General features: G+C 32.1%; 1 protein-coding gene across 5 annotated transcripts in view; it reads right to left on the bottom strand.

Moving 5' to 3' along the window:
- The window catches only part of LOC143251842 (TBC domain-containing protein kinase-like protein), an 85,897-nt gene that overhangs the window by 67,834 nt on the left and 4,157 nt on the right, over positions 1–13,906 (bottom strand). For 3 of the 5 annotated variants that reach the window (XM_076503103.1, XM_076503101.1, XM_076503105.1), the window contains exons 2-4: positions 7,412–7,612; positions 1,854–1,926; positions 936–1,050 (exon numbers count right to left, since the gene is read on the bottom strand). In XM_076503103.1, coding sequence (XP_076359218.1) covers positions 936–1,050; positions 1,854–1,926; positions 7,412–7,604 — 381 coding nt within the window. In that variant the 5' untranslated portion in view covers positions 7,605–7,612. Of the gene's footprint in view, positions 1–935; positions 1,051–1,853; positions 1,927–7,411; positions 7,613–9,479; positions 9,587–13,522; positions 13,732–13,906 lie in introns of those variants that run through there. The other 2 variants (XM_076503102.1, XM_076503104.1) reach the window with 2 other exon arrangements.

Here is a 13,906-nt window from a genome sequence, read left to right as displayed (position 1 = left end):
GCCTAAAGACAGTGACACTAACAGTTATAGATCAGAGTAGCCTAAAGACAGTGACACTAACAGTTACAGATCAAAGTAGCCTAAAGACAATGACACTAACAGTTACAGATCAGAGTAGCCTAAAGACAGTGACACTAACAGTTACAGATCAGAGTAGCCTAAAGACAGTGACACTAACAGTTATAGATCAAAGTAGCCTGGTCTCAAATTAAATGTACATTTTATCAATTTCATACCTCACAAAATAAAAACTTGTTATTACACTATTTTCAAATCTCTGTTTTCTACACTGTACTATGTACATAATGAATTACATACATATATCACACACATGTACTCTCAACCATCAGTTTGATAAGGCAAACTGTCCAGAGAAATAAAAACAAGGTATTTGTTTTGTTAGTGTTTGTGGAATGACTTCCCAAGCAGTGTTAACCCCCTCCCCCCAAAAAAAAATTATCATGGGCTCGTTACTTACATTACTGTATTTGATTACACGTATCAAAGAAAACTATAAATGTTTACTTATAAACATAGTACAGTTTAATAAAGGTTTGGTGATGACTTGAATGGCCAATAAAGAAACCATTACTTGAAATGTATAGAATTTTGACAAGTTTATGTCGTCATCAGTAGATTTTATTTCAACTAAAGGCTAATCAACAAACCTTCCATTCATCATAACAAAATCCTAGAATGGTTTACTACCAGGATGAAGTTTTATAGGCTTTTGAACACTAAATTTTTAACTCACTAATATATAAACACATTGTATTTACCTTCTAAGCGAGTGTGCTTTACTAATCTTACGTTAACAGAACGAGATTAAAATCTGGAGCAGTTTTAATTTTCAATCATCACAAAACCTGCAATGTTTCAAACACATTTTGCATGAAACATTAACAAGATATAATAATTTATTTGTGGAACCTTACCTGATTATCAATCAAAAAATTCTGAGGACACAAGCAACGATGCACTATTCCAAGACGGTGGATGTACTCCAAAGCAAGTAAAGCATCAAAGGCAAACTGAACTATATCTTGGATACTATAACATAAAAAATTAAAAGTTTTGAAAAAGAACACATCAGTGCTGAGACCTGTTTAACATTTAATCTAATACCCATGCACACTCAGTTGTTTAACATTTAATCTAATACTCATGCACACTCAGTTGTTTAACATTTAATCTAATACCCATGCACACTCAGTTGTTTAACATTTAATCTAATACCCATGCACACTCAGTTGTTTAACATTTAATCTAATACCCATGCACACTCAGTTGTTTAACGTTTCATCTAATACCCATGCACAGTCAGTTGTTTAACGTTTCATCTAATACCCATGCACAGTCAGTTGTTTAACGTTTCATCTAATACCCATGCACACTCAGTTGTTTAACAATTGATCTACTATCCATGCACACCTAGTTGTTTAACATTTAATCTAATACCCATGCACAACCAGTTGTTTAACATTTAATCTAATACCCATGCACACTCAGTTGTTTAACATTTAATCTAATACCCATGCACACTCAGTTGTTTAACATGTAATCTAATACCCATGCATACTCAGTTGTTTAACATTTAATCTAATACTCATGTACACTCAGTTGTTTGACATTTAATCTAATACTCAGTTTCTTACAATTTTGTTTTACTGTTAATCATACAAAAAGAACCATTCACATACGTTGCATAATTTTTATAGTTTAAAATTCAATGAACTATCCATAAAAAGTTTTTACTTATATAGCTAGTTTTTAAAACAAATATCCAAATATTTAATAAAGTGATAGATTAGCATAGGTTTCTAAATACTGTGTATCTAAAAACAATTCATTACCAGAGAGAACCACTTGTGACAATTTTCTCCTGGATATTGTTCTTGTAGTGTTCACTTACCACCATCAGTCGTTCTGATGAAGAAAAGAATTAAAGACTGCTGTGAAACCAAAACTTTGTTAATTATATATTTCAATGTAAAACAAATCATGTGTTTCTATAAATAACAATGGATACCAACTGTCTATTCTAATGGAAAACAAGTTGTGTGTTTCTATAAATAACAATGGATACCAACTGTCTATTCTAATGGAAAACGAGTCGTGTGTTTCTATAAATAACAATGGATACCAACTGTCTATTCTAATAGAAAACAAGTCATGTGTTTCTATAAATAACAATGGATACCAACTGTCCATTCTAATGGAAAACAAGTCATGTGTTTCTATAAATAACAATGGATACCAACTGTCCATTCTAATGGAAAACAAGTCACGTGTTTCTATAAATAACAATGGATACCAACTGTCCATTCTAATGGAAAACAAGTCATGTGTTTCTATAAATAACAATGGATACCAACTGTCCATTCTAATGGAAAACAAGTCGCATGTTTCTATAAATAACAATGGATAGCAACTGTCCATTCTAATGCATGTTTCTATAAATAACAATGGATACCAACTGTCCATTCTAATGGAAAACAATGTTTCTATAAATAACAATGGATACCAACTGTCCATTCTAATGGAAAACAAGTCGCGTGTTTCTATAAATAACAATGGATACCAACTGTCCATTCTAATGGAAAACAAGTCATGTGTTTCTATAAATAACAATGGATACCAACTGTCCATTCTAATGGAAAACAAGTCGCATGTTTCTATAAATAACAATGGATACCAACTGTCCATTCTAATGGAAAACAAGTCGCATGTTTCTATAAATAACAATGGATACCAACTGTCCATTCTAATGGAAAACAAGTCGTGTGTTTCTATAAATAACAATGGATACCAACTGTCCATTCTAATGGAAAACAAGTCGCGTGTTTCTATAAATAACAATGGATACCAACTGTCCATTCTAATGGAAAACAAGTCGCGTGTTTCTATAAATAACAATGGATACCAACTGTCCATTCTAATGGAAAACAAGTCATACGTTTCTATAAATAACAATGGATACCAACTGTCCATTCTAATGGAAAACAAGTCATATGTTTCTATAAATAACAATGGATACCAACTGTCCATTCTAATGGAAAACAAGTCATGTGTTTCTATAAATAACAATGGATACCAACTGTCTATTCTAATGGAAAACAAGTCATGTGTTTCTATAAATAACAATGGATACCAACTGTCCATTCTAATGGAAAACAAGTCATACGTTTCTATAAATAACAATGGATACCAACTGTCCATTCTAATGTAAAACAAGTCGTGTTTCTTTAAATAACAATGGATACCATCTGTCTATTCTAATGGAAAACAAGTCATGTGTTTCTATAAATAACAATGAATGAGAACTATCTATTTCAATGTAAAACATGCCATGTGTTTCTAATAATGGATAACAATTATCTATTTTAATGTAAAACAAGTTGCATGTTCCGAACAATAGATAACAACTATCTGTTTTAATATAAAACAAGTCACGTTTTTAATAATGGATAACAACTATCTATTTTAATGTAAAACAAGTCAGGTGTTTATGTAATTAACAATGGATAATAACTATCTATTTTAATGTAAAATAAGTTGCATGTTTTTTAGAGTTTTTAGTTAAGTCAAATGTTTTAAACTACTGTTAAATTATAAGCCTATATGAGAATATTTGTTGAGGTAACTTCTTAGAGCTTGTAATTAAATATTTTAAATATCATTCTGTGGTCTGGACCTTGCATTCTTTGAGTGTTAAATACTAATCAAAACAAACTCATCAAACAAAAACACACTAATCAAATGAATTATTACACTCCATTTAGATGGTTTACCAAATTTCACACTCCTGTATTTGATGAATATGCCAACAATAGTTACATTACTGGATCATTCCATGTCATATCATCACATTGCTTTGTTCAGACAGCTTGAATAAAGTTCTGAAATTTGGGTCTGATTATGTTGAGATCACTTTGACTTAGAACATAGTGATGAACACTACTGCCTTGCATGGTAGATGCACTTATCAGACAAAGAATATGTTGGAAAGGAATTCAGCTTTCATCTTTACGTGACCTTGCAGGCCATGAGAACAGTTCATTTCTTGATTTCTTCATATATGACACCGACACATCGGAATGTTCATCTGATCTATCTTTTATGTTTCCCATATACCATTCATGATCGTATATGCATGCCACATATTTCTGTGGATGATAATTGTCATTGCTATCATCAGACCCTATTTGAGCTGCTGCAGCATCACTTTCACTGCTACTACCAACAGTTACAACTGTGTACACATCATCATCTGATAACCTTCTCATATAGAATGTGTTGGTAGAATAAAGCTATGATGTGACCTAATACCTGCCACAGTTTTGTGTTTTTCATAGTGCTCAAGTAGATCAAACTTTACACAATTCTGTAGGACTGATTCCTGATTGACAAGAAAGAACTGAATGCCCTGATTGTGGTCCTTTCCCAATGGTGCATATCAGAAAAACTTAAAATTTGATTATTTATAGGCAATTGAAGGCTTGCATGAGCCACCAGCCTCTTCACTGTTCTCTCAACTCCATCGCATGGACTTTTCCCATGACTGGTGGCAAAAAATGCCATTCAGCAGACAACTGATGATCTTCATTCAGCGGACAACTGGTGATCTTCATTCAGCGGACAACTGATGATCTTCATTCAGCGGACAACTGATGATCTTCATTCAGCAGACAACTGATGATCTTCATTCAGCGGAAAACTGATGATCTTCATTCAGCGGAAAACTGATGATCTTCATTCAGCGGAAAACTGATGATATTCATTCAGCGGAAAACTGATGATATTCATTCAGCGGAAAACTGATGATCTTCATTCAGCGGAAAACTGATGATCTTCATTCAGCGGAAAACTGATGATCTTCATTCAGCGGAAAACTGATGATCTTCATTCAGCAGACAACTGATGATCTTCAAAATGGTAGCATAGAATTGGAAGATTTTTAAAATTCTGAAGCAATCAAGAGGACCATGGTTTCCTACACTGACTGTAGATATAACATCTCAACATTCCCAAACAACCTATGTTTTTTACAAATATGTAATTCATATAAATCAATTATTTTATTTTATGTTAATTTATTATTTTTCACAACCTTGATTTTTTTGAAGATCATGTTCACAGATGTAAGAATATATGGTAAAGGCTGATTAGAATATTTCAATCGGATTCATAAATTATTTCAAATTTGTATGGATATATTTGCACACAGTAACACACCTGAATTGAAGGATTTTTTTTCAAGTAAACAACGTATGGTCAGAGGATACTTTCAAAAATTATAACTCAAAAAGTAGGTTGAACACCATCCTGATTTTTTTTGTAGATCATATTCAGAGATGTAAAAATATATGGTAAAAATCTGAAAAGGCTGAATAACTGGTGACATGGTCAAACTGTGGCCTGAAGTAGAGCGATTTTTAGCTAAATCATAAAAAGTTGCATGCAGCTACATTCTTTTACAGGAGATCTGACATACTTTTAACTACAACAATTGCTGATTTATCAACTTATATGTTATAGGAAATTAGAAACCAACATTCAGCTTTGTATCATATTAAGTCTTAGAGCTATAGCTTATTAAATAAACCAATGTTTTTTACGATTTTGGGTTTTCAAGTGATTTTACTGCCTCACTATACAAATCCTAAGAGAGATAAACTTGGTTTGAGACCATGTTTGAATTCTGTGAGATTAATTCAGTCAGTGTAGCAAATTTCAGCCTTCTACCACCATTACTCTTGTAGCTTTAAGCAGCCAAATTTGCCTGAAAATGAATTTGCCAAAAATAACAAAAAATTAATTAAAATATTACAGGGCTGTAAATCAGAAAGTATTAGAGATATTGATCTAATATTTGTCATTATATGGGTAGATGAGCATGTGAATTTTTTCAAGGCATTATGAGGGGGTCACCTGGAAAATTTTCCAAAATCTGGATGATTTGACATGGAATGACCCTATTAATTTCTACATATGTTAAAGTACCTTAAGCAAGAATATGAAACATTTATAAACAACTACACACTGTCTCATAGTTTGAGCAGAAAATTGTTAGATGTAGGCTTAACATACAAAAAGCTGGAACAGAAGCAATTATTGAATTATATAACTAGTTTTGTTAATAAATGTGTCACTGTCAACAAAACACCAAAAATATTAAAATATTTCTGTTTTTGCTGGCCATTTGCCATAGTTTATATAGACTTTATTGGTATAAAACATCAAGCCATGATTTCTAATATTAAAACATAACTACTGTTATATCCAAGGAAAGTTGGCCTGACTAATAAGAAATAAAATGTACCTTAAAAGCCTACAGACTTGGCCTGTACTGGATAGATGATGGTTCTCAAATTACATCTATCATTTAATTTGTTATTTACAACAATTTCAAGCAAAATTCAAAATTTCTTTCAGTGAAAAGTTAAAAAACATTCAGTACATGTACAATAATGTTGGGATGATATGGCTATAAATACACGAGTACGAGATGGTTATTAGATTGACTAACCTCATAACCATCTTGAATCATCCATGTAACATTAAATTGTAGTACTGAAAGCCATGGTCACATGATGAATGTATACTTCTTTATATTATCTTTGGTGCTTTCATATATATTTTTACATTTACAGTGTTGTTATTACTTGTTTTGTAACTGTTTTTTCCTGACTAAAAGTTACTATATTCTATTAATGTATATAATAAAATTTAATGTTATATGTACAGATTTTTTTACTGCTATGTTTCATGCATAATGTAATGGTTGACACACTAATGGAACCAACTGTACAGTGTACAAAGCACTGAGTATTCTACAAGTTACAGTCATCAAACATTCATCTATTATTTGCTGGTAGCTCCCATTTCAAACTGAGCTTTTCAAAGGAACACCATATTTCTAATGATTTCAAAGGGTAATAATAATGTCATTTACACTAGAAATGTAATTTTTTAAAACAACTGCTAGCTATTATAACTAAACAATGACACATAACAGTGAATTTAGGTTTAAACACATATTAGTGATAAAATAATTATACAGTTATATCAACTGGAAAAAGATGAAAAGTTTGATAGACTGGTTACTTCCTGGTTTTGTATCTTAGCACCTGTTTCTTGCCTTGTTTTTGGGTTTGATGGGAAGAGAAACTAATGAATGTCAGTGATAGTCGTCTTTGTATTATGCCTAGAATAATGTAGCCATCCCTAAGTACAGATACATATTGTACACTAAATCTATGATACACAAATCTAATTGTTATACAATTTTTGGATTCAAATAACATGTTTCTTCAATGAACTCTCCAGAAATATTTAAGCTCAAGTTATAACAAAAACATTTTAAGTTACTTCTTGTGGTTGATTAAGTTTGTTATTTCACAAAACTTACCATGTTTGCCTCTAATTATATCCAAATATTTACACAATTGTGGGTGGTCTACTGTCTTCAACTTCTGAAATTTTCCAAGGATTCTCACTGAGTTTGGTGTAAGAGGCAAACCATTGATGCCGCACGTGTCTGTTCCATGAGCAGAAGCAAAGAATGTCCAAGCTCCAAGCACTGAAGAACCTAATTCTCTCATTATAAGAACTGAAAAAATAAAAATAAAAAACACTTGATATAATACATCAAATAAACACATGATGACATTGTGCATAATACCTTCAACATACTGGTGTAGACTAATAATACATCAAATAAACACATGGTAACACTATGGATAACACCTCCAACACAACAGTGTGGACTAATAATACATCAAATAAACACATGGTAACACTGTGGATAATACCTTCAACATACTGGTGTAGACTAATAATACATCAAATAAACACATGGTAACACTGTGGATAATACCTCCAACACAACAGTGTGGACTAATAATACATCAAATAAACACATGCTGACACTGTGGATAATACCTTCAACACAACAGTGTGGTCTAATAATACATCAAATAAACACATGGTAACACTGTGGATAATACCTTCAACATACTGGTGTAGACTAATAATACATCAAATAAACACATGGTAACACTGTGGATAATACCTCCAACACAACAGTGTGGACTAATAATACATCAAATAAACACATGGTAACACCGTGGATAATACCTTCAACATACTGGTGTAGACTAATAATACATCAAATAAACACATGGTAACACTATGGATAACACCTCCAACACAACAGTGTGGACTAATAATACATCAAATAAACACATGCTGACACTATGGATAACACCTCCAACACAACAGTGTGGTCTAATAATACATCAAATAAACACATGGTAACACTATGGATAATACCTTCAACATACTGGTGTAGACTAATAATACATCAAATAAACACATGGTAACACTGTGGATAACACCTCCAACACACCAGTGCGGACTAATAATACATCAAATAAACACATGCTGACACTGTGGATAATACCTCCAACACAACAGTGTGGACTAATAATACATCAAATAAACACATGGTAACACTGTGGATAATACCTTCAACATACTGGTGTAGACTAATAATACATCAAATAAACACATGGTAACACTGTGGATAATACCTTCAACATACTGGTGTAGACTAATAATACATCAAATAAACACATGGTAACACTATGGATAACACCTCCAACACAACAGTGTGGACTAATAATACATCAAATAAACACATGGTAACACTGTGGATAATACCTTCAACATACTGGTGTAGACTAATAATACATCAAATAAACACATGGTAACACTGTGGATAACATCTCCAACACACTAGTGTATGCTAATAATACATCAAGTAGAAATACAGCAACACCATGAATGTTTATCTGTGTAATGTTGAGAAGTTTAGCACTTCATGTATTATAATAATGTTATAAACTATAACATCTATAAAATCTTCATTTCTAGGTCTGTTTGATAAGGGTTAGTCATTATAACCATGTAACACCTGGAAGATTTCTGGTCCATAGCAAAATAATAGTACAAAAATGAGTTAATCATTGAGTTGGTTAGTAAGTGAGGCAACAGTTATTATTGATAAATTAGTGAAGAACTATTTCAAATAAATTATAAATTTCATTAGTACTACAAAGAAGTTTTGCAAATCAGTCAGGCATAATGTTTCAGAATTTATGTTTAAGCATGAATGAAACTGGTATCAGATGGTAACAAAAATTAACTAATTATCATTTTGTGAACAAAAATCCCATTAATGAAACCAGTATCAGACGGTAACAAAAATTAATTAATTATCATTTTGTGAACTAAAATCCCATTAATTAAAGCAGTATCAGATGGTAACAAAAATTAATTATTTTGTGAACTAAAATCCCATTAATGAAACTGGTATCAGATGGTAACAAAAATTAATTATCATTTTGTGATACTGTTTTTACCAAATAATCCAAAAACCTGAAAAGCAACAGAAGATTTTCTAAAATTGTAATTACCTGCACCACTGTAACTGAAACTATCACACTTTCATAGGAACACATGTTGACCATTGGGTATTTCATGCATGCTGGCTATTGACCACTGAGCATTTCATGCATGGTGCCTGTTGACCAGGTATTTCATTATAGGGATAAAAATATAACAATATATTTATTTGACAACAGTGTTTTATTATGACCTGCATATACCTGAAATGGCACAGAAGTAAACATAAAAACATGAACTAAGACTGCTAGCACAGGGTATGGGTATTTTATTTATTTACATACCAAAATACAAAAATGATCTGAATTACAGGTTTATACACACGTAGCTTAAGTTAAAGGTAAGGATTAGTCACAAATGGTATAAATAATTATTTGTATTTAAAGAGACTAATTTAAGTTTAAACTGACTGCTACAATGGAGACTACAGAATATGAAGAGAGTACGTCAAACAGGTCCTTAGGAAATTGAAAATGACTTATGAAAAAATGGTTTACTGAAAATTTAAAACTTAACAGTAAAGATTTATTTATATATACTATAGTAAGCAAGACTGACATGGCCTTTGAGAAACAATAAAGACAGACTCTTGGTTGAATATCAGAAATGGTTAAAATAGTATTTACTAATGAAGATATTCATATATAACCTTCATAACCATCAATAGTTACTTGAAGGAAACAAGATCATGAAATTAATACTGAGCTTATTAAGAGAACAGATGGGAATTTAAAACCTTTTAAGGACCTGGAACAAATAATACTGTTCTTAAAGAGGATAACATTGTGTATTTGAACTGCTAGTATATTTTCTAAGTCCTTCAACACTCAGCAGTTTTCATAAGAACTAGAGTTTGGCTAATGTTATTCCTCTTTTCTATAGGCCTGCTATTCTTACATCAGTGGCAGAACAAGTTTTTGAAAGTCTGATAAAAGATGCTTTGCAAAGTAATTTAAGAAGGTTTGGAATTTTATTAGAAACATACATAGTTTCACCAAAATAAAATTTTGTTACAGTAACTATTTGACAGTCTTTGTAAAGGTTCCTGCTTATGTAGATAAGGACGAGGATCTGAATAAGTGTATCTGGATTTTCAAAAATTGTGTGACAATGTACACGACAGTGTCATGGAAAAGTCTAGTTAAAAATATTAAGTGTAAGCGGGAAGAATAGTTAGGCTTACTGTACAGAGCACCAGATGGACAGAAGATGGTAGTAGTTGTGAATGGAATTTAATCAATGTGGATTTAATCATCAGATTTACATCAGTGACATGAGAAGAAACAGTCTGTATGCTACTTAAGTTTCTTAATGATTTGGAGAGGTTCTATTGTGATGAAAAAGAATTGTTTACAAAAATTATTTAGATTATTTGGTAAACTGGACAAACAAATGTTGGATAGCTTTTAATAATAAAGGTAATGCATGCAAGATACCACAATCCAAACTGTCAGTATAATAGATACCACAATCCAAACTGTCAGTATAATAGATACCACAATCTGAACTGTCAATATAATAGATACTACAATCCAAACTGCCAGTATAATAGATACTACAATCCAAACTGTCAGTATAATAGATACCACAATCTGAACTGTCAATATAATAGATACTACAATCCAAACTGTCAGTATAATAGATACTACAATCCAAACTGTCAGTTTTATAGATACTACAATCCAAACTGTCAGTATAATAGATACCACAATCTGAACTTTCAATATAATAGATACTACAATCCAAACTGTCAGTATAATAGATACCACAATCTGAACTGTCAATATAATAGATACTACAATCCAAACTGTCAGTATAATAGATACTACAATCCAAACTGTCAGTTTTATAGATACTACAATCCAAACTGTCAGATACCACAATCAATATAATAGATACTACAATCCGAACTGTCAGTATAGATACCACAATCTGAACTGTCAATATAATAGATACCACAATCTGAACTTTCAATATAATAGATACTACAATCCGAACTGTCAGTATAATAGATACCACAATCTGAACTGTCAATATAATAGATACTACAATCCAAACTGTCAGTATAATAGAACTACAATCCAAACTGTCAGTTTTATAGATACTACAATCCAAACTGTCAGTATAATAGATACCACAATCTGAACTTTCAATATAATAGATACTACAATCCGAACTGTCAGTATAATAGATACCACAATCTGAACTGTCAATATAATTTTGACAGGAATGTGTTTTAAAAGAATCTTTTTGTTTTACATGATCAGTATCTGAATCCATCCAAGCTGTGTTGAGGAAATACGTCTAAAGAAGTTATAATACAGGGTCTGTCTACAATTGGATAGGACACTGTGCAACTAGAAATCAGAAAATTGAACACCTTGGGATTGTTATACAAACGGTGTTAATGTATCATATAGTTAGTAAAATGGACACCATGAAACTTCAGAACTAAACAGGGACAGTGTAATGGACATGTGGTGGATACAGCGAATTCAAGGGAGTTTATGAAAATGCTTCATAAAGATGTCTTCAGAATTAAACATGTAAACAGGGGTCTAATGGACGGACACTGTGCAACTTCAGAATTGAACAGGGCCGGTCTAATGGATGGACACCATGAAACTTCAGAACTAAACAGGGACAGTGTAATGGACAGACACTGTGCAACTTCAGAATTAAACAGGGCTGGTATAATGGACAGACACCGTGCAACTTCAGAATTAAACAGGGCCAGTCTAATGGACGGACACTGTGCAACTTCAGAATTAAACAGGGCTGGTATAATGGACAGACACCGTGCAACTTCAGAATTAAACAGGGCTGGTATAATGGACAGACACTGTGCAACTTCAGAATTAAACAGGACTGGTATAATGGACAGACACCGTGCAACTTCAGAATTAAACAGGGCTGGTATAATGGACAGACACTGTGCAACTTCAGAATTAAACAGGGCTGGTATAATGGACAGACACCGTGCAACTTCAGAATTAAACAGGGCTGGTATAATGGACAGACACCGTGCAACTTCAGAATTAAACAGGGCTGGTATAATGGACAGACACCGTGCAACTTCAGAATTAAACAGGGCTGGTATAATGGACAGACACCGTGCAACTTCAGAATTAAACAAGGTCAGTCTAACGGATGAACACTATGCAACTTCAGAATTAAACAGGGTTGGTCTGATGGACAGACACTATGCATCTGTCTAATGGTTCAACTCCATGTACTTTCTGTCATGAACACTTGATATTACAATGACCATTCATATTATGACCAGTAAATAAAATCATGATTTTTAAAGGTAAAGTGAAATCTTTACAAGACCAATAATAGCTTGCATATAAAAATAATTATAAAAACAATAATAAGGTTTATATTATTGTTCATCCAACTACTGTGGTCAAAAACTGTGATACAAGTACAGCATCCAACAAGGGTTTCATTGCATATGCCACTGGTTACTGTTAGATATTTGAAAATTCCAAATTTATGAGCAAGTGATGTTTGTACAAAAATAATAAAAAATGAGAGGTAAAGGTTGTAGTTGAAGTTTCCCTGACTGTTAAGTGTTTGATAAGATTTATGCATGTACTTAGATGGACGATTGACAAATTATACTTTAGATGGCCATAAGAGAGAGAGCAATGATTAGTTCAGGTAAATATAAGAAAATCAAAATGCCTTGAATCATTCAAATAACACCAGTATTCCTACAACATTTCATGAACAATATATCAGGACTTGAATTACACATGGTCAACCTTGACAACTGCTATGCCCATATTTCTACAATAATAAAAGCACAATAATATTTTCAGTACTCTTAGAAGAAGCAATATGTAGCAATAACCTGTTTTCAACATAACTATGTAGCACAGGTGTTTGTGATTATAGTGTTTTTCAATAACCTTATCTAGCTCTTGCTACAAAACAATAAAGCTCTTCTCAAATTAAGACCTTTCCAAAATTTTTAATACAAGAAATACACTACTCACAATTCTTACAACTGAATATTAATTTTCACTTTCACACCCATTCAACTCACCAGGAATGTTCAGGTTCTATCGAATTAAATAATTATCCTTTACAAGCATCTCTATCTGATCAGTGGCCCCACATACGTACTGACAAATAAGTATAAAAAATGGCACTTAACCGAGTTTGTTAAGAAATGTCACTTTCTTCAAGCTAAAATATAACCACCTTTAACCACAAAGATTTTCTACCTACCATTTCATAAGTTTAATAAAAACCTTAATTTTGAGGTAGTTAACTATTGCATTAATAATAAAGAGACTATATTAACACTTAGATGTTGCTAACATATTACCAGTTGGCCACTTATTTATATTAGCACCAGTTTCTACTACTAGTACTAATATTATAATTCATAGTTTATACTAATTTGGTTTTTACATACTTTCAGAAA

This window comes from Tachypleus tridentatus, chromosome 6, assembly GCF_004210375.1.
Source record: "Tachypleus tridentatus isolate NWPU-2018 chromosome 6, ASM421037v1, whole genome shotgun sequence".
In the NCBI taxonomy this organism is placed as follows: Eukaryota; Metazoa; Arthropoda; class Merostomata; order Xiphosura; family Limulidae; genus Tachypleus; species Tachypleus tridentatus.
Note: the sequence above shows the minus strand (reverse complement) of the source record. Positions and strands in the feature narration are given on the sequence as shown.